General features: G+C 47.7%; 6 protein-coding genes and 1 non-coding gene across 7 annotated transcripts; 4 read left to right on the forward strand and 3 right to left on the reverse strand.

Moving 5' to 3' along the window:
• Positions 1 to 96: 96 nt before the first annotated feature.
• On the forward strand, positions 97 to 7,729 carry GIQ15_05885 (uncharacterized protein; the record flags this gene model as incomplete). Its single annotated transcript, XM_033553302.1, has 6 exons — positions 97 to 273; positions 329 to 415; positions 474 to 531; positions 613 to 946; positions 997 to 6,847; positions 6,908 to 7,729. The coding sequence occupies 6 exons, from the start codon at positions 97 to 99 to the stop codon at positions 7,727 to 7,729; spliced, it is 7,329 nt and encodes a 2,442-aa protein (XP_033404446.1).
• An 881-nt stretch (positions 7,730 to 8,610) lies between these two features.
• Positions 8,611 to 9,402, forward strand: GIQ15_05886 (oxidoreductase; the record flags this gene model as incomplete). The annotated part of the gene is made up of 1 exon (XM_033553303.1): positions 8,611 to 9,402. The coding sequence occupies one exon, from the start codon at positions 8,611 to 8,613 to the stop codon at positions 9,400 to 9,402; it is 792 nt and encodes a 263-aa protein (XP_033404447.1).
• A 426-nt stretch (positions 9,403 to 9,828) lies between these two features.
• GIQ15_05887 (fatty acid desaturase) lies at positions 9,829 to 11,358 on the reverse strand (the record flags this gene model as incomplete). Its single annotated transcript, XM_033553304.1, has 1 exon — positions 9,829 to 11,358. The coding sequence occupies one exon, from the start codon at positions 11,356 to 11,358 to the stop codon at positions 9,829 to 9,831; it is 1,530 nt and encodes a 509-aa protein (XP_033404448.1).
• A 3,832-nt stretch (positions 11,359 to 15,190) lies between these two features.
• GIQ15_05888 (aryl-alcohol dehydrogenase) lies at positions 15,191 to 16,710 on the reverse strand (the record flags this gene model as incomplete). Its single annotated transcript, XM_033553305.1, has 5 exons — positions 15,191 to 15,472; positions 15,535 to 15,695; positions 15,757 to 16,036; positions 16,092 to 16,294; positions 16,479 to 16,710. 5 exons carry the CDS (start codon positions 16,708 to 16,710, stop codon positions 15,191 to 15,193), a joined length of 1,158 nt encoding a protein of 385 aa, XP_033404449.1.
• A 1,087-nt stretch (positions 16,711 to 17,797) lies between these two features.
• Positions 17,798 to 17,913, forward strand: GIQ15_r0023. The gene has a single exon (XR_004500592.1). It is a non-coding gene; the product is annotated as a 5S ribosomal RNA (ribosomal RNA).
• Positions 17,914 to 19,710: 1,797 nt separating this feature from the next.
• Positions 19,711 to 21,581, forward strand: GIQ15_05889 (phosphotransferase family protein; the record flags this gene model as incomplete). The annotated part of the gene is made up of 4 exons (XM_033553306.1): positions 19,711 to 20,124; positions 20,179 to 20,328; positions 20,392 to 20,557; positions 20,626 to 21,581. 4 exons carry the CDS (start codon positions 19,711 to 19,713, stop codon positions 21,579 to 21,581), a joined length of 1,686 nt encoding a protein of 561 aa, XP_033404450.1.
• Positions 21,582 to 22,260: 679 nt separating this feature from the next.
• Positions 22,261 to 23,538, reverse strand: GIQ15_05890 (uncharacterized protein; the record flags this gene model as incomplete). The annotated part of the gene is made up of 6 exons (XM_033553307.1): positions 22,261 to 22,377; positions 22,457 to 22,840; positions 22,895 to 23,002; positions 23,082 to 23,322; positions 23,385 to 23,411; positions 23,474 to 23,538. The coding sequence occupies 6 exons, from the start codon at positions 23,536 to 23,538 to the stop codon at positions 22,261 to 22,263; spliced, it is 942 nt and encodes a 313-aa protein (XP_033404451.1).
• Positions 23,539 to 23,710: the final 172 nt, after the last annotated feature.

Consider the following 23,710-nt stretch of genomic DNA (forward strand, 5'->3'; position numbering starts at 1 on the left):
GAAGAGGTTTAGATGCTATAAAATATTGACCGACGCTGGGGGTAAAGTACCTATGCCTTTGCTTATACGCCCATTTCTGCGTCAACTGCTTCAAACATGGGAAGTGAGCCAATTGCCATCATTGGCTTGAGTTGCAAATTTTCAGGGGATGCAACGAGTCCAGAAAACCTTTGGACGTTGCTCGAAGAAGGGCGCAGTACATGGAGCGAGATTCCGTTGTCACGGTTCAATTTCAAAGGGGCCTACCATCCAAGCCGTGAGAAGCTGAGAACTGTTGGTAGTTACCTCAGAAACTCCTCGAAACATGTAAGGCTAATGAACGGAGTAGTCACATATTCGCGGTGGGCACTTTTTGAATCAGGATTTAGGGCTATTTGACGCTGCCTTCTTTAACTTCTCTACAGAGACTGCCGCGGTAAGAACACCATCTCTGCCCCCATAAAGTGAAATTTTGACTGACAAGATGCGTATAGTCCCTAGATCCTCAATTCAGGCTCCAATTAGAGTCGGTTTATGAGGCTCTAGAGAATGGTATGTTTCTCTCTCTTTAACTCTCGAGTCATAGAGTCCCTCCTTTCCTTATCATTTGCTAACATGGCAGTCAATGCACAGCTGGCCTTCCACTATCTCAAGTTGAAGGTTCCAAAACTTCCGTGTTTGCTGGCACATTCTTTCATGACTATAGGGATGCCTTGATCCGTGATGAGGATAATCTGCCGAGATCATTCATCACGGGCATTGGCTCTGCCATGGCATCCAACCGCATATCCCACTTTTTTGACCTTCGGGGGCCTAGCATGACGATTGATACTGGATGCTCAACAACTCTTGTGGCACTTCACCAAGCGGTAGAGAACTTAAGAAGCAGGGGAAGCGAGATTAGTATCGTGTGCGGCGCTAATGTGCTCCTGAACCCTGACAATTTCAAAGCTCTGGGATCCTTTGGGTAAGGGTGCTCTATCCTCCTTGGATCCATGACCTCACTAACTCCTGTAGCTTTCTATCACCTGATGGTAAATGCTTTGCCTTTGATGAACGTGCCAACGGCTACGGACGCGGGGAGGGCGTGGCTACCATCATTATCAAACGCCTTAAAGATGCGCTTGCGGCTGGAGATCCAATCCGTGCCATTATCCGGGAGTCGGTCCTGAATCAAGATGGCAAGACTGAGACACTGACTTCACCCAGTAAGGAAGCTCAAGAGGCTCTCATGCAAGACTGCTATGCCAAAGCTGGTCTTGAACCCATCCAGACACAGTATTTCGAAGCCCACGGCACAGGTACTGCTACTGGTGATCCAATTGAGGTGGGGGCTATTGCGTCCGTATTTCAGAGCCACAGGCGGGCAGACGAAAAAGCCTTACGTATTGGCTCAGTCAAGACAAACCTTGGCCATACTGAAGCTACGAGTGGGCTAGCTAGTGTTATTAAGGTTGTTCTGGCAATGGAGAAAGCCGTGCTTCCACCCTCGATCAATTTCGAGAAACCCAACCCCAAGTTAGCCTTGGATAATTGGAAATTGAAGGTGGTTACTGAGCTGGAAAAATGGCCAATGACTCCAGGACAGCCGATGCGGGCGTCTGTGAACAATTTCGGTTATGGAGGCTCCAATGCCCATATCATTATGGAAGACGCCAGTGGATGCTCACAGCACCAATCTATCAATGATAACGTCAATAGCGAGGTCAATGAAAATATTAACACCACTAGTGAGCAGTATAAGCTCCTACTCCTCAGTGCCAAAGACGAACATGCGCATGAGAACATGGTAGCCAGACTCACGGCTTTCCTCCGCCAGAAGGAACAAATACAGCATGGTTTACAAGACACCGATACTTTTCTCCAGAGCTTGGTGTACACTTTGGGGCAGCGCCGCACTATATTCTCCTGGATATCAGCATACCCCGTTCCTATATCTCAAGGGTTTGACGGTGTCTCCAAAGCTCTAGAATCGCCCAAGTTCAAACCCTCGCGGTCTTCCCAAGAACGCCCACGTATCGGCATGGTATTCACTGGCCAAGGATCGCAATGGTACGCCATGGGTAAAGAGTTAATCACAGCGTACCCCGTATTCAAACAATCTCTCGAGGAAGCAGATGGCTACCTGCGAGACCTTGGTGCCGACTGGTCACTAATGGAGGAGCTTGGCCGTGATGCCGCGACAAGCAGAGTTAACCAAACAGCATTTAGCATCCCCATTTGTGCTGCTTTGCAAATCTCGCTGGTCAGGTTATTGGAGACTTGGGGAGTTACACCGGCGGCTGTAACAAGCCACTCGAGTGGAGAGATTGCTGCAGCATATACGGTAGGCGCCATCAGTTTCTACTACGCCATGGGGGTCGCGTATTATAGGAGCAGACTAGCCGCCGAAATGACGCTAGGTGGTCCTATTAAGGGTGGTATGCTGGCAGTTGGCCTTGGCTATGTGGACGTGGAACAGTATTTAGATTGGCTAACTTGCGATGCTCGAGCTGTGGTAGCTTGTATCAACAGTCCTTCTAGCACGACGGTGGCGGGCGACATTGCAGCAATTGAAGAACTCGAGACGTTGCTCAAAGCTGAGGAAATTTTTGCTCGCCGACTCCGAGTAGACACTGCATACCATTCCCACCATATGGAGCCCGTTGCAGAAAACTACCGCCAGGCACTTCTCAAAATGTTTAGCAAAGAAGAACCAAAGGCTAGACGCTTAGAATCCACCGCTTTCGCATCTCCTGTTACTGGATACCGTATGACCAGCACTCAAGAAATCGCAGACCCGGAGCACTGGGTTGACAGTCTAATGCAGCTTGTCCAGTTCGTTGACGCATTCATCGAAATGGTTCAAGGCGACTTGTCTGTCGACGCAACTACCAACAGCATCGATGTCATTGTTGAGGTTGGTCCACACACAGCTCTTGGAGGCCCTATTCATGAGATACTCGCTATGGAAGACTTTGATGGAGCCCGCATACCGTATTACGGTAGCCTTGTGCGGCACGTTGACGCAGTCGAGAGCCTCCAGACGCTGGCTTCGAACTTGCTTAGGGAGGGCTATCCACTTAATATTGAAGCCATTAATTTCCCGCAAAGGAAAAGTGAGAACATCTGTGTTTTGACTGACCTCCCTTCGTACCCTTGGAACCATCGGACAAGACACTGGCTTGAACCACGGTTCAATCTGGGCCTTCGCCAGAGGGAGCATCGCCCACATGAGCTCCTTGGTTCGCTAGTCCCAGGGACCAACCCCGAAGCACCGGTATGGCGACACATCCTACGAGTTACCGAGTCGCCCTGGATTCAAGACCACGTCATCCAATCCCAAATGCTCTATCCCGGCTGCGGGTTTATATGCCTGGCGATTGAGGCCGCCACGCAACAACTATTTATCACTGAAGAACAAGAGGCTCGTGAGGTATCTGGATACCGAATTCGAGAGATGAGTGTGCATCAGGCGCTCATAATTCCAGAGACAGCTGAAGGTATTGAAATGCAAATATCTCTTCGTCCAGTCAGCGACAAGCACACTAGCTCGCAAGGCTGGAAGGAGTTCGAGGTCCATTCCGTCACGCCAGAGAACAGATGGATGCGGCATGCACAGGGTCTCGTTATGGTTGAATTCGGTAAGGTTAAAACCGACACCATTTTCTTGGGCCAAGAAATACAACATGCCCGGCATTTTGATGCGACCGATATGTGGAGTACCCTGGAATCTCTAGGGGTCAAATACGGTCCGACGTTCAGGAACATTAGCAGCATTTGCCAGTCAAAGAAAGAACTTCAGTCAACAAGCACAATCACTGTGCCTGATACATTTGTGCCTAACGGCTTACCTCAAAACCACGTCATCCACCCTGCCACACTCGACGCTGTCGCGCAAGCCGCCTTCACCGCGCTTCCTGGCGCTGCTTTCCACCAAGCAAGCCCTCGAGTTTTCCAGTCAATTGAAAAACTCTGGATCTCGAGTAGAATCAGCCACGAGACAGGTCAGGTGTTTCGATGTCATACAAAACTAGACTATGCAGATGTTCAAGGCATAAGGGCAGGTGTTGTACTTGTTGACGAAGATGGACCTGTGGTGGAGGTGCATGAGCTTCAGCTACACTCCCTGGGTGGAAATGGGACACAGACTTCTCAGGGGAAGCTCTGTGCCAAAGTAGTTTGGGAGCGCGATTTTGATTTGAACCTTCACTCGGGCATCGCCTTGCCCACAGGCGAAGGTGAGGGCCTCCAGCGACTTTCCTTCTGTTCTATGGGAGATGCTCCAGCCGACATCCTCCGCAGTCAAAAGGAACCCCTAGATCTCATGAACGAAGGTAGCCCTCACGAGAAATGGTCATCCTCCAACCACGACAACGATGGTGTTGTGGAAGGAGCCGCGCTACTCCACCAAATCGTACATAAGCGCCCTAGTGCGCGGGTCCTTGAAGTTGGCGCGCGGCTAGACGGCCCGACCCGCGCCCTGCTAGACGCGCTAAGCTCCCTTGGCTCTTTGTACCACTTCACCAGCGCCTCGGACGATGACATTAAGGATGCCGAACAGGAGTTAGCCGCATGGTGCGATATCCTTATGTTTGACACGCTTGACGTTGACAAGGATCCATCATCACAAGGGTTTGAACTGGGCAGCTACGACTTTGTGATTGCATCTAGAATTGTGCAACCGTCGATCCAAATCTTGACAAACTTGCAGACCCTTATAAAGCCTGGTGGTAAGCTGCTGATTGTCCAGACGCCTTGCCGTAAGCTTGATAGACAGCTTTTACCTGGTGTTCTTCCTGACAAGGAGGGAAATCTGCCCTCAAGCGTTGCCCAGTGGGATCGGCTTCTCAAAAATGCGGGCTTCAGCGAGACAATACATCAGGCCAATACAATTATATCGATAGCTCCGCTAATTGATTTGGTCCCGCTTCCTCGCTCCGACAATATCATTCTTGTCATTAGTGACAATACAGGCGCCCCTCCACCACGATGGCTTGAAGCTCTGCGGTACTCCATCTCTACATTGGAGCGTGACACAGAGCCTACCCCTCTACCTGACGTATATTCCCTCGAGTCTATATCAGCGGTATCGTATAGTGGCAAAATATGCGTACTTTTGGCCGAAATCAATCAGCCAATTCTCCGTGACATGGACTCCATAGTCTTCGAGTCCATTAAAGCCATGACCACTGCGTGCAAAGGTCTTCTTTGGGTGACGCGTGGTGGTTATGTCGATTGTGAGAACCCCAACCTCGGCCTTGCAGCAGGGTTCCTTCGAACTGCAAGGAGCGAATATCTTGGTCGGCCGTATATAACACTGGATCTCGACCCTGCTGTATCTCCCTGGTCAGGAAATGACGTTCAAGCGATTGTGCAATTGTTGAAAGTGAGCTTCGACGGTTCCTCGCCCGGCGAGTTCGAGTACGCCATGCGAGATGGCGTGTTTCAAATACCCCGTTTGCTCGATGATGAGCTCAATAATCGCCTGGTCTCGCCTGACGGTGCTACAGCCATAGGCCCCATCACGCTGGCGTCGCTAGCTCAAGCAGGCCGAGCTTTAAGCTTACAAGTTGGTGTTCCCGGCCGACTTGAAACTCTCTCATTTACGGAAGATGCATCGCTTTCGGATACACGCGAGCTCTCTCCTGAAATGGTTAAGATCGAGGCTCGTGCCTACGGCATCAATACCCACGATATCATGGTCGCCACTGGCCAGATACGTAACGAGTTTATGGGGCTCGAGTGCGCCGGTATCATTACCCGCGTAGGAGCTGAAGCTGCCGCGCAAGGCTATGCCATCGGTGATAACGTCTTTGGTCTACTGCCGTGCGGACAATTTGGCAGCACCACGCGTACACCCTGGACAAATATTATGCAGATGCCTCCGAGCCTCAGCTTTGAAGAAGCTGCTTCGCTCCCTGTCGCTTACTGTACAGCGTATATCTGCTTTACAGACCTTGTGCGTCTGCAGCGCGACCAGAAAATTCTCATCCATGCGGCCGCAGGCAGTGTAGGGCAGGCAGCTATCATGATGGCTCGTCTGATAGGTGCGGAGGTCTTTGTTACTGCTGAAACTTCTGAGGAACGTGAGTTGATGCTACACAGATATAGTATATCAGAAAATCACCTCTTCAGCAGTCAGGATACATCGTTTGTGTTAGGTGTGCTTACCGCGACCCATGGTTGCGGCGTCGACATTATCATTAACTCCCTATCTGGACCACATCTCCAAAAAGATTTTAATGCACTCTCTCCGTTAGGTCATATTGTTGACATCAGCCAACATGGTCATGGGGTCAATAATAACCATCTGGAAATGCGATCCTCAGATCATCCGGCATCCTTCTCAACATTCTCACTACTTGCTTTAGCCAAGCATCATCCACGTCAGTTGCATCTCGCTATGGTCGAAATTACCCGGCTCCTTGGAGAACACAAGCTGTCGCCGGCCTATCCCCTCACATCCTATTCCATAAGAGATGTTTCAGAAGCATTCCGTCATCTACACACAGAGAGCCACGTCGGCAAAGTCGTCTTATCCATTGGACCGGACGTGAAGGTCCCGATGCTACCACGATGGCAAACTCCGAAGTTCTCACCGGATGCATCTTACCTTCTAGTTGGTGGCGTGGGCGGCATTGGCTGCTCTATTGCACGTTGGATGGCTGATCAAGGGGCCAGGCATGTCATTATCTTATCAAGGAGCGCGGGCCAGAGCGAGAAGGCTGCTACACTTGTTGACGAACTCATCCAAGTGGGTTGCCGCCTCAAGGCTGTGAGTTGTAATGTCTCAAGCCGAAGTGACCTTGCAGATTCTCTGCACCAATGTTACAAAGACGGCCTACCGCCCATTCGCGGTGTCATACAAGGTGCTATGGTACTGAAGGTAAGTCACACAATTTGTAGACCTATATCTATCGTTACCGTTGCTGATAAAACTGCCTAGGATACATTGCTAGAACGAATGACGCTTGCTGATTTCCAAACCGTCATCCAGCCTAAAGTCCATGGCACATGGAACCTCCACACCCAGTTTGCAGAGACAGATTCTCTGGACTTCTTTGTGATGCTTTCCTCAGCTGTTGCTGTCGCTGGTAATGCCAGCCAGGCTAATTATGCTGCGGCCGGGTCATACCAGGATGGGCTAGCTCGCTGGCGAGTGTCACAAAGTCTCCCCGGTGTCTCCATCAACCTTGGAGCGGTCAAAAGCATCGGGGTTGCTGCCAATACGGGCGTGTTGGGTCACTTGCAGAAAATGGGTTACTCGCCCATTCACGAAGAGCAGGTCCTCTCGGTACTCGGAACTGCCATTCTCCATCCGTATGACCCACAGGTTGTGGTCGGGCTCGACTCTCGTCCTGGCTCCCATTGGGATGCCACAGGCGAATCCCAGCTCGGACGCGATTTGAGGTTTGCAGCCCTGAAACCCCGGGAGGCCGATAGTGTAGGGGACCTGAACTCAGCAGGAAACTCCAACTCACTCGCGAGCAAGCTCGCTACAGCGGAGTCAATGGAGCAAGCTGTCGACCATGTTGGCATTGCTATTGCGGAGAAGATCTCAGGCATATTCATGATTCCTCTCGATGATGTCAACTTGACCAACAAGCCAGCATATTACGGAGTCGACTCGCTTGTCGCGGTTGAGCTTCGCAATATGCTCGTTCAGCAAGCGGCCGCCGAAGTGTCTATCTTTGATATAATGCAGAGCACTTCCTTAGCTGCACTGGCGGCGACTATTGCTAGTAAAAGCGCATATATCAGCAAATAAAGCTAGATTCCTCTTCATCCCTTTAAAGGAGACAGCGGCTCTAAGGGTAACTCTCTAAAAGCTTACTTACTAGTCTCCGTGATATCGATTTCTCAGTCATTGGCATACCATTAAGCCAATAAAATACCTTTGTATCGAATAATCCAACCTATCTAGAGATCCTTCACAAGACTTTGGTCTACTTTACCACATAGCTAGAGCAGCTCCTTTGATGTCAACGGCTAATTCACGTCTGAACAATGTATATCGCAAGTAAAACATCGCCCATAGGTTTTGCCACCCCTAAGGATAATCAACCATATATTCTCAAGGGAAGTCTCTAACTTTGATCTAAATTACGAACTTTTACCCAGTTTGCCTTTGCTAATATATTTATATGGCAGTGGTTTCGTGGGTTGCTAAGAAGGGGCCCTCAGATCTTAGTAAAGAGTTGTATAGTGGGGTTGGAAGGGCGTTGAATTCAGAGCTCAAAGATCGTCAATGTTGAGTAGCAACCAACAGCTTTTCATCCACTCCTGAAATCTCAAGGTTCCAATGCCTTTGTACATGCCTCTGTAGGTTGGGTGGTAGACTTGACACTGTCACAGCCAAAGGTTATGAACTATTGCAGTGGGAGGATTACCAGAGTTATATCAGGCTCGGAGGACGAGGATGAAGGATGGAACTAGCTGAGGCTGAGCATTGCATTTTGGTAGTTAGAGCCTCAGCCACCAATACGTCGACGCTATAAATAGTTATACGTAGTATCTCCGTCCCTCTGCATCTTCTTCGAAGTCTGAGAAACTACCCACAGTCCCAAAAGGCCCAAAGTCTCAACGTTATATCTCACGCAGCCTAATAAGCAAATCCAAAACTGTTTTGGATTTTTCCATCCAGCTACCATGGATGCTAGAGTCCAGGAATACCATAATAATACACTTCACCTCCCGCGGATTCTCTGCTTACACGGTGGCGGGACTAACGCACGCATTTTCAAGATGCAGTGTCGTGTGGTCTCCCATATGCTAGAGCCATACTTCCGACTTGTTTATGTTGAAGCGCCATTCAATTCAATGCCGGGGCCGGATGTCCTCTCGGTGTACGCAGCCTACGGCCCGTTCAAGCGATGGTTCCCAGAGGACAATGAAGTCAAGGATAGAGTGGCAATCGAAGCTATCGATAAATCTATAAAGTCCACCATGATAGAAGATGATAGGCTGGGTGCGACAGGTATATGGGTGGGATTGCTGGGTTTCAGTCAAGGGGCGAAGCTGGCCGCAAGCTTGCTTTTCCGACAGCAAGTCCGAGTCGAGAAACTGGGGCTAGCGCAGGCTGGCTCTGAATGGAAGTTTGCCGTATTGATGGCCGGACGAGCGCCTATAGTGTCCCTTGACCCGGACGTTTTCAGCTCCTCTATGTTGGGCAACCTGTCACAAATCAGTTTGTCAGGACCTCCAGAATTAAGAGATATTATGAAAAAAGAACAGGTCCTCAAGCTACCCACCATACATGTCCATGGGCTGGCAGACCCGGGCCTTCACCTACACCGTGAGCTTCTCGAGAACTACTGTAGCGTCGACAGCGCCCGGGTTTTGGAGTGGGATGGCGCGCATCGGGTGCCGCTAAAAAGCACTGATGTGAGTCCTCTCGTTGAGGAGATTCTGGATCTAGCAAAGAATGTTAGGGCGATATGAAACTCGGAGTAGCTGAGGTCGCTGGAAGGAAAACGCTTGTGGTGCGCGTTATGAATTGACACCGCACGAGGATCACCTTTCAAAACGTATAACGTTAAAGTAAAAGTTTAAAAGAGTCATTATCGGTATAAATTTTAGTTCAAACTTCATAAATATCTAAGTTCGGGGGCTTTAAAGTGTTAAAATAGTGACGGGCTACGGGCCGAGCCGAAAGACTAACCCTAAACTCTCAACCAGCGATCCATATTTAAATCCAAGTTGAATGTATTCTCACTTCCATCGAGAGTAAACTTTTCCGTTAAACTAGACCCGAATACATGTAGGGGACTCTTAACTTTTCTAGGAAAGTATATAAGCCAAGCTCAGTAGGGTTTTATTTTTTATACTAACTATCGAGGAGAAACGAAAAAAAAAATCAGAAAACAATCAATGACCGTGACGACCCTCAATTAGATCTCTTGCAGCGACTTTCCGGCATTCCTCTAAGACCTTCAATTGCCCAGCCACCTCGCCCAGTCTGCTAAGAACCTCCTTATTCCCCCGCGCAAAACCAAATATTACGTATGGAATTCCCACTTCGTCACAAAACTCCTTCACGTACTTTTGTGCTCGTCGCAAATTATGCCTTGGGAGACGAGGGAACAAGTGGTGCACGACTTGGAACTGGAGACCGCCGTGTATAAAGTCTAGCCAGGGTGGGGAATCAACGTCCATCGTCGTCCGCACCATCTTCTGAGCAAACGACTCGTGGACGCCTAGGTCGGCACTTGACATGGCAAAGTGACTAAGCGTGAGTTGTACATGCAACGGGGCAGTAACCATGTGCGAAACGAGCAGAAACGCGATACGAGACAACCACGTCGGGATTGAGAGATACAGCGTGCGGTAGCCGAACCAGTACCAGAAAAACACTTGACCAGCCATTTCAAGGTAGCGATGCCACCATGCTCTGCCTTTGCGGGGCGATTGCGCTGGATCCAGTAGGTATAACCATGACAGACGGTACAAATTAAAACGTCCCATTAAGAGTAAGGGATAGTAGAGGTAATGCTGGTACTTGACAAGAATCCGTGCAGCAGCGTCAAAATGCATATCGTGGCCGTAGTAGGTTGAGTGTAGAGAACTAAAGAACCGAGGAGATATGGCAAAAAAAGGTATGTGCTGGATGTCAGGATCGTGCTCGGGCGAGTTGGTTGCTATATGATGCACGTTGTGATTCCGCTTCCACCAACCGACTGAAAGTCCTCCAAGGAAGTCTGCAACGAAAATCCCGATGCAGCTGTCTATGTGGAAAACATGTGTTATGCTTATATGGCCGGCATCGTGAACGGTAAATGCAAGTAGGTGCCAGAGCAACCCGAGGAAAATACTCGAAAGAAAATAATAGGAGTGGTGAAGAGTAGTTCTGAATAGTACGAAAAGAACAGAGTATCGGATGAATTCGACTGCGTAGGAACTATAGTGGCACTGGTAGAGTCCTTCGGACTGCAGTTTTTTATCGAGCTCGCGGTACTTTGAGGCGACCTCGTCTTGCGATCTTTTATCAAGACTAGGATATTTTGAGAGATCAGATGATACCGCATGGGCTGTCGATGCTTTAGATTCGAATGGGCCCAGCTCTGGCTCCGATGAAAATAAGGACGAAGCTCGAGAAATAGGTGTCTCATTGCCTATACGTCTCAAGCGAACTTCGTTTCCCAGATCTTCGGTATCGGTATCGAAGACTGTCGATGGTGGTGTCGACTTTCCAGATGAGCTGACATCTTCTTCGGTGGATAGTGCTTCATCGTCGATGGCGTCCTCTGATGCCAGCGTCCTGAATGTTCCTCCCTGTATCGGAGGCAGGAAGTTTTCCCATCTCCCGTGTACTTTTCCTATCACATACTTCTGCATAAGTACCTGTGCTTCCTCCGAGTGCAATGCTGTGATCTCGTCCGTCGCATCACGCCCGACCATGTGCAATATTGATTTATTGCCTCCTGGGTGATATGGTATCCAGACATCAGTCTTTATTACCAGATCACCCAGTATGACTATCTTTCGCCCATCTGCTATCAATCCCTCGATTTCCCTCCGAGACCACACGCGGTCTTTGCTCGACACCGCTGGCGCCATAGTACAATGGCGGTCTGTAACGTTGTAATTGTTGTAATTGGAGTTTGGCTTCAAATCCTGAGCAGATAATGATTATAGATGCCCAAAGTCGGACGGAAAGTGGATGAGTGAACCTTGGGAGCGCCTATCACATGCATTTATAAATGACTTTAATGCTAGCACGATCAATTGACGTCTGGTGGTGCTGCGCGTTTGGCGAGGTCAAGGAGGACGAGGAACAAGAGCAAGTACCTGAAAACTTGCCCGTTGTTTGTGGGCCCTTAGATCTACTCCGCGGGGGAACAGGGCCCAAACACCCGCAATATGGAAAGGGGCGGAGTTCAGAACAGAGATTTGGGATCTGGGGTGAGTGAGACATCAGACCAATGCAAGGCTTGCATATGCCCATCTGTACGTTTTTTCCGCCGGCCACCCATCTAATTTCTTGGACGGTGCAAGGTTCTCTCGATGATGCTGGTAATGTCGCAGGCAGCAACGTAAATTACGTAGTTACAACAAAGACAACCATACGCACATTGGCCATCTAACCTGGCACGCCAATCAACGCTGGACTAGCGCTGGAGAACACGCAAACGGTTGTAAAGGCGCCATGATATTTGCACTGGTCGTATTGACGGACTCTGCGGCATGCATGGTAGGGGTAGAAAAGGGGTGAACGAGATATTAGAACCATAATCTAGCTCTGTATGATACTAAATATAAACGAGTGAATTAACACCTACCTGATTTTTATCAGTAATGACATTCAATTATATCAATCCTATAAATGCATAGCTATTTAAATTGGAGTGGGATATGCTAGCTTTTTTTGAGCCCCAGAGAACCATAGTCGCTGCCAGAGCTGTGTATGGATAGTGGATCGGGGTCTTTTGCAAATTGTGAAAGTGCCACCGCAAGGGCAGGCCCAATACCTGAGGTGACCTGTCATAATATCCTTGGGCGCTTCGGGGTAACTGTATTCCGACAGGGTAGTCAAGCCTAGGAGCTCGGCAAAAGTTAACACGAAGTAGACAGGAACTTGCACCCAGACACTTATATCGTATGATATGCTCCCGCAAGCTGTTGACTAGGTAAAGGATCAATAGCTTACATCGCTTGAAAGGCCTTGAGGCCTCTTCTTGTCTCTAAGACGAATCGATCATCCCATGGCACATGCGTTCCGCGCTTTTCAACTTGGATTAATGGTTTTGTCTCGTCAGGTCGGGACCGATTTTGTGCCGAGAGCTGGTGTACACGATAACCTTTTCTGATTATGGCAGGACGTTACCTTTTGATACCAGTTTGACTTAATAACATCCATCGGCACCACGCCTATGAGACTATCGTCACATACTATTTGTTAATGTCATTACTCACCGAACGACCTTCCCGTATAATTCGATTAAGGAAATAGAGACCTAAAAGGATATAATAACATGAGGTATCTAGCCTAAAAGCCTATTATTTCAAGGTAGGTTGCGGCGATCTCATAGAGACCCTCAATATTGATGAACCTTCTAATCGTTTATTAGCTCCGCACTTCTCTGAGTTGTCGCTAAGCGAGGAGTAGTTATTTCTTACCAGTAGAAGGCATTATGTATGTACTGCAGGGTCAACTTTCAATTTGTAATCACTCTTTCGCCGTTTCTGCGAACCTTGACGATTATACCTAGTCCTAAGAGGGCGATTGACAGAGCCAACCCAGAAAGCTTAGCCGTGTCTTGCGTCACCGACGGAAGTGACGTGATGAAGAGTACCAAATACCCACGAAGGTTCAAGCTGTTTATTATGAAGTCATCCTATACACTGAATATTAAGGGGCTGATTCTGATAATGGAGTGGCGATGGTGCTCTTATGGCTGTTTAGTATATAACCTTCTATACAAGACGTACTGGTTTCTCCTGTCATAACTAGCAACGCATGCTGGTAGCTAATAACATACCCCATGGGATCGCGACGGCATCGAAGGTGAGGCGTTCTGCAGCTTCAACCATTTTGGCTACCTAAATAATGGATAGCACAGAACCAGCAACATGCGTTAGAGTATTGATATATACAGCGGTTGCTTTACGCGCAGTCGTACTCCATAGGCGATTTTTACCTGTTATTTGACTGACAAGGACTGGAGAGGGGCACTTTGGGTATCGATATTATTAATAAAATGGAGTTAGCTCTTATCTTCTTCGGGTCAGATATTGAAATCTTCCTAGGAAAGTATCAAGACCACTAGGAGCAATAAAGTTTGACAGACGCATAAAAATATATAGCATATAGAGCAGGGTAGAGCGAGTTATCTATAGTAAGAGAAGTCAAGGTACCAGGGAGGGGTAAAACGCAGCAAGTATCTGTTGATATCTAAATATATCTAATAAGATATGGATAGAGAAAAGAGGGATGCTTTTTGCGATATAGTTTATATTCGGAGTAAATCGGAGTTAAGCGAGCACGCGATAGTTAGCAACTCAAAAAAGTGGAGAAAAGTGTAACCCTATTCTAACTACTCCGTATCCCCAAAAGATAATCGTTCGCATATAAATTATTTAAACACGCCAATAATTGATACAATTGTACCATCTCTATTGAACACGGTGGAATAACAAACTAATATTACTAAGTCCGAGATTCTACCAGGAAAGTGTGTCCCTAGCCCATTATCGACGAGTCACAATAACATCAACCCGGAGAAGGAGAGGGGGAGGTATGGCCGGACATCGCCCACCGTGTAAGTATGGATTTATAACCTGATCTTTATGCAAGGCAAAAGCTAGGCACCTTGGGGAATAGAAGTGCCATTAAAGCTGGCATATACATATTAAACCATAAATATCAGCCGCCATTGACTCCCTGGTCCCTGTCGATCGCCAGTCAACTCTCATACGCATGGGGCCCCGCTACAATATCTAGCCACATTTGCATATTACATTGGATCTAGCAATATCGGTTGGTAATATCAGCTGCCACCTATGCCAACAGCTGGCTGGGTACCTCACTGCTCACTGGCTGTTTCTTTACAAACATTTGGGCGGGGGGTACGGGGTCTCAGCTGCCGGGGAGGTATTCCATATTCATGCTTCATTTGTTATTCAACAATGGCTCTCATTTAAATGGTTACTTTCGGGTAGGCCCAATAATTTCCAAAGGCCCCGAACACTAGTTACTCGCTCGTCTTTTTTTCTTAGCAACAGGTTCGATACGTGTTTGGCCAGCAGGTGGCAACCCTGCTATATATGACACCTACCATAGGATACCTCCTCGTTCAAGCCAGGATTTCCCATTTTGAGTCATATAACCCAACCACCGTCTCGATTGATTGTGAAGTTGGCCTCACCCTCCAACCCGATCAAGGCAACTTTATCCTAGTATATGGAGGCTCCCGTAATTGATTTGACCAGGGCAATCTGCAGCTAGCCCAAACAGGCCCTCCAGTTACCTTCTTGGTCACGAATACAGTAAGTGATAATTGGCTCTATATAAATCCGAACTAAACCCATCATAAATATGTAAAAATTTGAATACGACTGAAGAAACTATATTGAGGTATACTTCCTAGACTGTTTATTTCTTTGTGATAAAGTGTACTCTTCATTGCTCATGACGCTCACACATGTCTACCAGGAAAATATATGAAAACCAGCAGAAGATGTTCCTTGAAAAGAAAAGCAATGGGACATTCGCCTCTGAAGATTTCTTTGTTCATACTAAAGCAGTGTTAAGCTCTCCTTGGTGGGGCTTGACCGCCTTGGGACCTGCTACATAGTCAAAATGGCCAAGGCCATTGAGGAAGCTAACATGCTGAGGCCCTTCACCCATAAATCCAGCCCCATTAAGGAAATTATGAGGAAAGCCAAGGTCAAACTCGTAGGCCTTGTTAATCTCTGCAATATCTTCAGGGGTAAGCTCTAGAGCTAGGGCCTCGACATTTGCCTTGAGATTCTCGACATTGTTGCCTCCAACCATTGGGAAAATATATGGCGCCTATGGCAACGAAATAATTAGTTTACATAGTACTAGAACGGTATGAATAGATAGTAGAATACCTTCTGCATAGCATATGAGAGGGCAACAGCAGTAATAGGAGCGTTATGGCGCTTTGCAATAACGTCTAAGACAGCGGATACTTTTTCTTCACGGCCAGTCATGACGTGGGGGGTTTGGCGGCCTCCAAACTTTGGAGGGGCATCGGGTGATCTGATATATCCTATATACGGCTGTAAGTATGAACGAACACCTAGAGGAGGCAGACATATAAAAGTACATACCGCTACCAAGCACACCCCAAGGGTGTATAGCCATGCCTTCGTCGCGGCACATGGGAATAATATCACGCTCCAAATCGCGCACCAACGCAGAGTAGCGACCCTGGTAAACAGAGAATGGCCGTAGGCCATTTTCGCGAGCGTAGGCATTGGCCTTCGATACCACCCAGGCAGGGGTGTCACTAATACCTAGGTATAACACTTTACCCTGACGGACCAGGTTGTTAAGGGATTGCAATAACTCTGGGATCTGAGTTGCATAGTCCCAAGCATGGACGTAGTACTTTAAGAGATTAGTATTCACATTTTATAGTAAAGGAGGGGGGGAATAAGCATACAATATCAATGTAGCTGGTCTGGAGATTCTTGAGACTCATCTCAAGTGCGATATTCATGCTCTTGGTGCCAGTTCCACCATAATTGCTCAGTTGCACTGGCTTACCAGCCATTGGGCTCAAGGTATATTTGATAGCAATGACCATCTCATCGCGGTGGCCAGATTTTTGAAGCCATTCACCAATCCAGACTTCGCTCTGGCCACCTTAGTATGCATTAGCGGTATCAATAAAGTTCCCTCCAAGGTCATAGTAGGTATCCAGGAGCTCAAAGGCCGTCTCCTTGGAGCATTCGCCCATCATTCCCTTCCAGGTGTCACCCAAGCCTGCCCAGGGTCAGCCATATGTAGTGATAGTTGCTACCCTTTAGCGCGAGGTATCATGACTTACTCATGCCGCCTAGGGAGATTGGGCTAACACGGACAGACGCCGTTGGGGCAAGGAGGCGGTGCCTGCCCAAGAGGCTCTTGGGTGGGGGAGCAGCGCGGCCGGCCATTGTGTTTGGTGTTTGTTCTTGGGCATTTGTGTCTTCGGTTAGGGGCTTTGGGGATGGTTCGGTCGTTCGCGTTGAAATTTCGAGGAATTTGAGCGAGATGTCCCGGGTTTCTATATTTCCAATCATGTCTCTATATTTCCAATCATGTCTGGCTAAGTCCTGTATCCCCATTAACTCCAGTTGCCTAAGTCCCTAATGTCCGATATTGAGCATGGCCCCAGCCATCGAACACCAGCTTTTGCGAACAGGCAGGGGGGGTTAACGCCTACAATCCTAGCCTTTCATCGCTCCCCGAGATGCATGCAGGCGACATAGCGCACATCTCAGCCCCGTCGGTTGGGGGTTGTGTCGAGGTCAAGGGAAGGCTGATGTTGATAGCAAGACAAAGCAAAAACTGCTTCCCAGCTTAGCTCTCAGTTGCGCCTCCGCACGCATACACACACATGGAGGCCTCAAGTAGCGCGCCTCCCTCGTTATTGTAGGACTTCGCTAAGTGACCCGCTGTGGAACAGTATAGCAGGGGTTGAAGCCCACGGAAGTCTACTTTGGCTGTGTAATTTACTATTACACTGATATAACTAGGCTGGGGCGCAGATATTGTACCCAGATAACGTTACTTAGTCTGGAGGAGTAGTTATCATTGTTATTCATCAGTGATCTGATAGTATCTAGGGTTTGGCATCATTCCTTTGTCGTTGCACCGTGTTCTGTAGAGACGCCATAATCCCGCTTCTCCTGATACTAACTTGTTGTTACCCCTGGCAGAGTTGCAGCTAAATGTCACACATCGTCTCTACATAACTTTATAATACATGGGACTACATAGTAGGGATGTACCCTGTCCTGTGTTTATTCCGCCACATTCGAGTGGACGAGCCTTCCCCGAGATCGTCGCCATCCATGTACTCCATACTGTCACTATATACGTGGGGGTGGAAAAGAATAGGACGGGCCTCAACCAAAAATGATCGTTCATATTGTAGTCTCGACTACTTAACTAAACATAGAAAAAGCCGGAGAGATACAGCCTGTCGGAAGAGTAACCACATAGGTGATATTATTGATGATATCGAGCTGTAAGAGCTCGGGGTAAAAACCCTGATGAGGCGTACGGCCAACATCTAACTAAGCACTAACTAATTTAACACTTTTATACCCTAGTTTTAAGATGTATTCCACGATAAAACCCTGTCACTTATCATGTTCAGTACATACGACCACAGGAAGTGGAAAACAGAGCTTCCCGTCCGCTCAGCTGTACTTAAGCCACTTGCCGGTCGGTTAGTAGTTGGGTGGGTGACCACCAGCGAATCCCGACTGTCGTATGTTTTTGTTTTTGCTCTTTTGATATTTTTGTGCGCTGAATGCCTTAATTTCACCCGGAGCTGTCTCTCATGAATTTATGAAGTGTTGTATATCAATACATAAGACGAGACAAGATTGCCAAACTCTTCTTTTGCTTATTTAAAACGAATCAAAGTCCTTCAGCTTGTATATTTTTTGAGCTTCAATGTCCAAAACACCAAGCGATAAAGATGTATTCACACATCTATCCTCTCGCCCTGACGACCTACTAGGACCCATGGTCACAATCGATGAACCTGCAAAACCATCAACTCTCGACCGCCGCCCTAGATCATCCCTAGGCCTTCTAGATCCTTTACCTCTCGAGGTTTTACACAATAGTTTACATATATTGGATTTCCAGTCTCTATCTCGTCTCTCGCGTGTGTCCCAGCGAGGTAGAGCCATAGTTGAGTCGCTACCGATTTACCGCGATCTCATAAAATATATACCAGATACCCTTGGCCTATAACCAGTCCTTCTGGGCACTCCCTCTTTCAAAAGCTCAGACAATCTACAGGATCCCGACACGCGAGCTTAAAAAGCTCCCTATAATAAAAAGTATCCCTGGCGTTTATAAAACACGGGAGATTAAATGATAATGTCCGAAGCTCATTTCTATCTTTGCCGCGGCACAACTTACGATTCCCGGCTCGATGCTAATATTAGATATCAACATTATAACCCCTGATATGCCTAGTTGGAAAATATTGCCCAATTGGCTGCAGAATGAGCACTCCGCTACAGTCCAAGAGCACTTAGACAGTTTCACTGAACCGTTGACCGGCCTCCCCGCTCATGCACTGGATGATATGGTCTCTCGGGCAGGATTGAGGGCGGTATATTTCGGACGCTCGAGGCGAGAAGCTTGCGCGTTATGTTAAAGAGCGAGTTTCTAACGCACGTTGTGGTGTGTTACGGCGCCGGCCAACTTCTCTCTACCCTTGATATTGGGACGTGGAGTTAATGACTCGTGGTCGGATTCGGAAGTTGGATTAAAGCATTGCATAACTGCCGGAACGGAAAGTTGTTCATATCATGGGCATATGGCTGCGAAACGGGAATAAGTATATAGAGGATTGGGTCCCGTTAGATGAAAAAAGGATGGAAGACTGAGTAAATAGGCTATGGATGCCGGGAAAGAGGGTCAAGACACTTGACACCAGACATATTAAGCCTCTCTTCATGGATCAGACAGGCCTCTCGAGTGTTCGGGTGTGTGTTGAGAAGTTTTTAAAGAAAGCTCCAAGCTTATTTTCATTATCAACAATGCGACTGTGAGGTGGAGTGAAAAAAACTTCTCAGGGAAATGTCAGCTCACTATTTTGATCGTTATTAGTGATGATTCGGAACGTCAGGACCGTGACAAATCTAGATATAATACTACTAATATAGTAATTATAGATAGGATAGCGCGTAGATTCCAATAATTTATACATTAGTTATCTATTTCTACCGATTTCTATACTGAAGGCTCCTTTTATTGAATTCTATCATCACGTGGTGGATATCACGAACTTTTGGACCCAAGACAACGATGTGCACAGAGTAGAGCCAGGTCGCGTCTCACTTGGCCCTCAGCCTTCGCGTGGTAACCACTAGTTACAGCTGATGAGGTCCTGTCACGCAGCTATCGAGAAAACTCGAGTTCACGGGCTCCGCCGTCGAGCCGGTTTGTTTTATGGGTTTCACGAAGATATGCTCTGTATTAAGGAATTCTTGGGTTAGATTTCAGGTTGGAATCATTGCGTGAGCTGAGTCTTCAAGGAATTGCTAGAACTTATGTCGCTAACAATTCTTTTGAGAAGGCACCAGATACAACCCGTGGTTGGCGTAACCAGGAAGATACAGCAATTTCATACCTCGCGTACTGCCAATGCGCCTCCAGACCCTGCCTGGAATGACAATGAAGACTTTTTTCGCTTTACGCGCTCCAGATTTCTTTGCGATGAGGCAGCGGAGTTATCTCGCCGATATGTCAAATTTGATGTTGAGCAGCTTGCAAAGATATCGGCTGAAGTCTCTGGCCCTGGAACGCGTCGATATGTGAAAGTCGAAAAGCTAGCAGATGGCTTGTATAACAAGGCTTTGCTCCTAACCATGGATGATGGTATCCAGGTAATTGGCAAGGTCCCGAACCCGAATGCTGGAATGCCACATTTTACCACTGCTTCAGAGGTGGCGACAATGGACTTTGTAAGCAGTCTACCGACATATATAGCCATACATGATCTCCTGACAAGTCATTAGGCAAGGAATATACTCGGGACACCGGCTCCTAAGGTTCTCGGTTGGAGTTCCAGGACGGATAACCCCGTTGGAGTAGAGTACGTGATTATGGAAAAGATGCCAGGAGTGCAACTGGAAACATTATGGAATAAGCTTGATGTTGAGGTGAAGGTAAATATTGTAAAAGAAATAGCAGGATATCAACGATACTGGACCTTGACATCCTTTGCCCAGTATGGAGGGCTTTACTACAAGCAAGATCTTTCTAACGCCACAAGCTTAGTATATACGAACAAGGATGGAGAGCAGGTAACTGATGACCGTTTTGCTGTTGGGCCTTCAACAAGCAGACAAAATACTGATGATGGGAGGATGGACGTCAGCTTTGACAGAGGTCCATGTGAGTTTTGCTGGCAGAAATATAAGCAATGGCATGATCTGTTAGCTAATAATTCGATGCGTTTGTAGGGACAAATGCGAAAGATTACGCAAAGGCTGCTGGCTACAGAGAAATGGCATGCATTGCCCAAATATCGCAACTCCCAAAGTCTCCCATAGGTCTCTACGGGCCCCAAACATACCGGCCGTCAAAGGAAAAGAAAATCAAGGCACTTCAGGCGTATATGGAGATTGTCGAGCACTTGCTTCCTGGCGACAAATCTATTCAGACATCCCATCTGTGGCACAATGACCTCCACGCGGAGAATATTTTCGTCAATCCAGAAAATCCATCAGAGATATGTGGCCTTATAGATTGGCAAACAACCGAATTGGCGCCTTTGTACGATCACACGATTGAACCTTATTTTCTCGATTATCAAGGACCACGTATGAACGGGGGCTTGCTAACGCGCCCTGACCTCGAGGAGGTCCAAAAGTTATTCGAGGATGACACAGAGCTTACACCAGCGGAAAAAAAGAGAAAAGCCGAATCTCTCTTTTGGAGAATGGCCCTCGTTTCACTATGGAGATATACTATCCATATGGGAATCGAGCCACTATTCCGTGCCCTTGAGTTTCGTGGAACGGTGAACTTCACACTGCTCGTGTTTGCTCGAAATCTCTTCCTTAATGGAGAAGCTGCTTATCTTGCTATTTTGGCAGAACAATACCGGAATAACTGGCTAGATATTCCTGGTATGCGGAGCAGTTCAAATAAGGGCTTTCCATACGAATTTACACCGGAAGAACTAAAGGATATTGACTTCGATTGTGAAGGTGCCACGAATGGTATTAATATCATGCAGGATGTTAAAGAGGCGGTTGGATCGCATTTCTTTCGAGTTGATGGCACTGTGGATCACGAGGACTATGAAGTGGCTAAAGAGTACATCCGATTGACTAAGGGAGACTTTATGTCGAAATACCCCGAGAGTGATGAAGAACGCAGGGAATGGGAAGCTGCGTGGCCGTTCGATGACTGAATATATTTATTGTCATACAAGTATAGTCTTGTATCTAACCACATTTGCCTCCGGTGCAGCTGAAGAGCCTAGTGAATAGCGGCTGAAGTATGCATGGCGTAGTGACCATTGTTTCGGTCGAAGTGAATGGATTGGCGAATTGTGCTCTTTATAAGACACGGCAACCCGAATGGAGCACACTGGATAGTGTCAGATATCTATCGTCAGGTTACAAAACTTCGACCCGGTTATCATTGCACCCTCGTCTGTATTGGCTCTTTGACATTTACTCCGCACCCCTTCAGGCAATTCCCGTTTTTGAAGAGATGAGTCGTTCAAGGACTACGGAGCTCCATAGAAATTATAATAGGCACACAATTCGAGGTCAGAGTCAAAGAGAGACTCTACGATTCGTTGTCTACATACGGAGTACTTTCAATTGTTTACGAACAAGTATATTAAAAAAAGAACGGTCTATTAATAGTTAAACGGATAGGGTTGAGTTCGGGTTTTAAACTTAGCGAGAGGCCCGATCCGCTGTCCTATTTTAACTAGCTGGTTACAATAGCCGAAGAGAAGATTGTTGAGAGCCAAAAGAAAAGAAAAATTCCCGTGGCGCGCTCTTTGCATTTCAATTCCTACCACATATGAAAGTCGGGTTGAGGATGAACTGCCCGCTGAGATGATACCCATGAGAAGCTCAGATCCATGACTCAACACCGGCGTCGTCATCAGAATCATCCTCAGACTCAATCGTTGGGCCAGTGGGTTCAGGAACACGCTGTGTAGGACCTTCGTTCTTAGGAATGCGACCGCCCTATAATCCCTCTTATCAGCTATGTCCAAAGCGAAACTTATAGGCCGGAACCGATCAATGGAAGGGGGCCCGAACTTACTGTGATCTTTGCGAAGTTGGAGTTTCTCTTCGTCGCGGGAGGACCACGCCGTCTAGAGGCAATGTTCCAGCTAGTCGATTCAGACTGCTCCCCAACAGACTGGGTGATAGGAACAGCAGTACGTGCGTGTGGGATACCCTGATTATCATAGGCGACGTATTCTATACCTTCCTCGCCACTAGGATCAACGCTGGGAGGAGGATGCTGGCGGCCTTGTTCAATCCACACGCCTCCCATAGACAGTGCATCTTCCTGATCAATGCGAGTAGTCTGGGTGCGGGCTCTGGAGGCCGTGTCGTCTCCGTCCATGAGGTTGCGAACACGAGCACCTTCATTCACAGAGAGGGTATGAAACGACGAGAGGGTCTGATCGTTCAATTCGCTCTAGATGGCAGGTTAGCAGGTGGCTAGCTATGTGCCAAAGGTAGATAGAAGTACCTGATACGCGGTGGTGGATTCGAAGGTGGTCTCTCCATCATCTAACTCTTTGATGACTTCGGCAATCGGCTCCGCGTCAAGGTGGTCTTGAATGCAGTTCTTGCATCGCTATTACATATCTGATATCAGCGAACAAAACCAACAGCAAAAACAATAGTTATATTTGACATGGATCACTCAATCTTACCGCGGTATCTGGGGAGCTACGCTGGTTTTTGCTGAAGAACTCCAACGACTTCGTCTTATCGCAGATGCTACAAGTGAGCTCCACGGTCTGATGACTGACGCAGGAACGACAGCCTGCATAGCCTGGCCGAGAAATACCAGTGACGCCTGTATTGTACGCCATCGCCTTGCGAAGTTCATCGAGCTGACGCTTGGAGAACTTGTTTGCGTTGCAGATCTTGCCGCAGAACTTGCACAGTATCCTATCCATAATGTTAGAGTCCTGTACAGTCGATTCAAGGGGCCGTAGACCTGGATGACTTACTTCTCGGGCAAGGCGACTCGGTCGAGCCTGTGATGCAGTTGGATCAGTGACACCGTATCCTCGTCTCTTCATCACAAACCTCGACTTACTTGTTTTTGTGCTCGTCGTAGTCGAAGCCGCCGGTCTTCTTCCACTGGAAGCCGTGTTTCCCCATGATAGGGGCTGGATGCTGTACGCTCTTCGAAGCTGTCAGGAATGTAGTATCTGCTGTCTGGTGTCTGGCCTCTCTGGTGAGTGAACTGGGGAGAGATAAAAACGAGAGAAGACAGTAATATAAAGAAGAGAGAATAAGATATTCACTGTCTCTAGTGTCGCTTAGTCGCCAG

Source organism: Arthroderma uncinatum (assembly GCF_011692745.1).
Source record: "Arthroderma uncinatum strain CBS 119779 chromosome Unknown scaffold4, whole genome shotgun sequence".
Taxonomy (NCBI): Eukaryota; Fungi; Ascomycota; class Eurotiomycetes; order Onygenales; family Arthrodermataceae; genus Arthroderma; species Arthroderma uncinatum.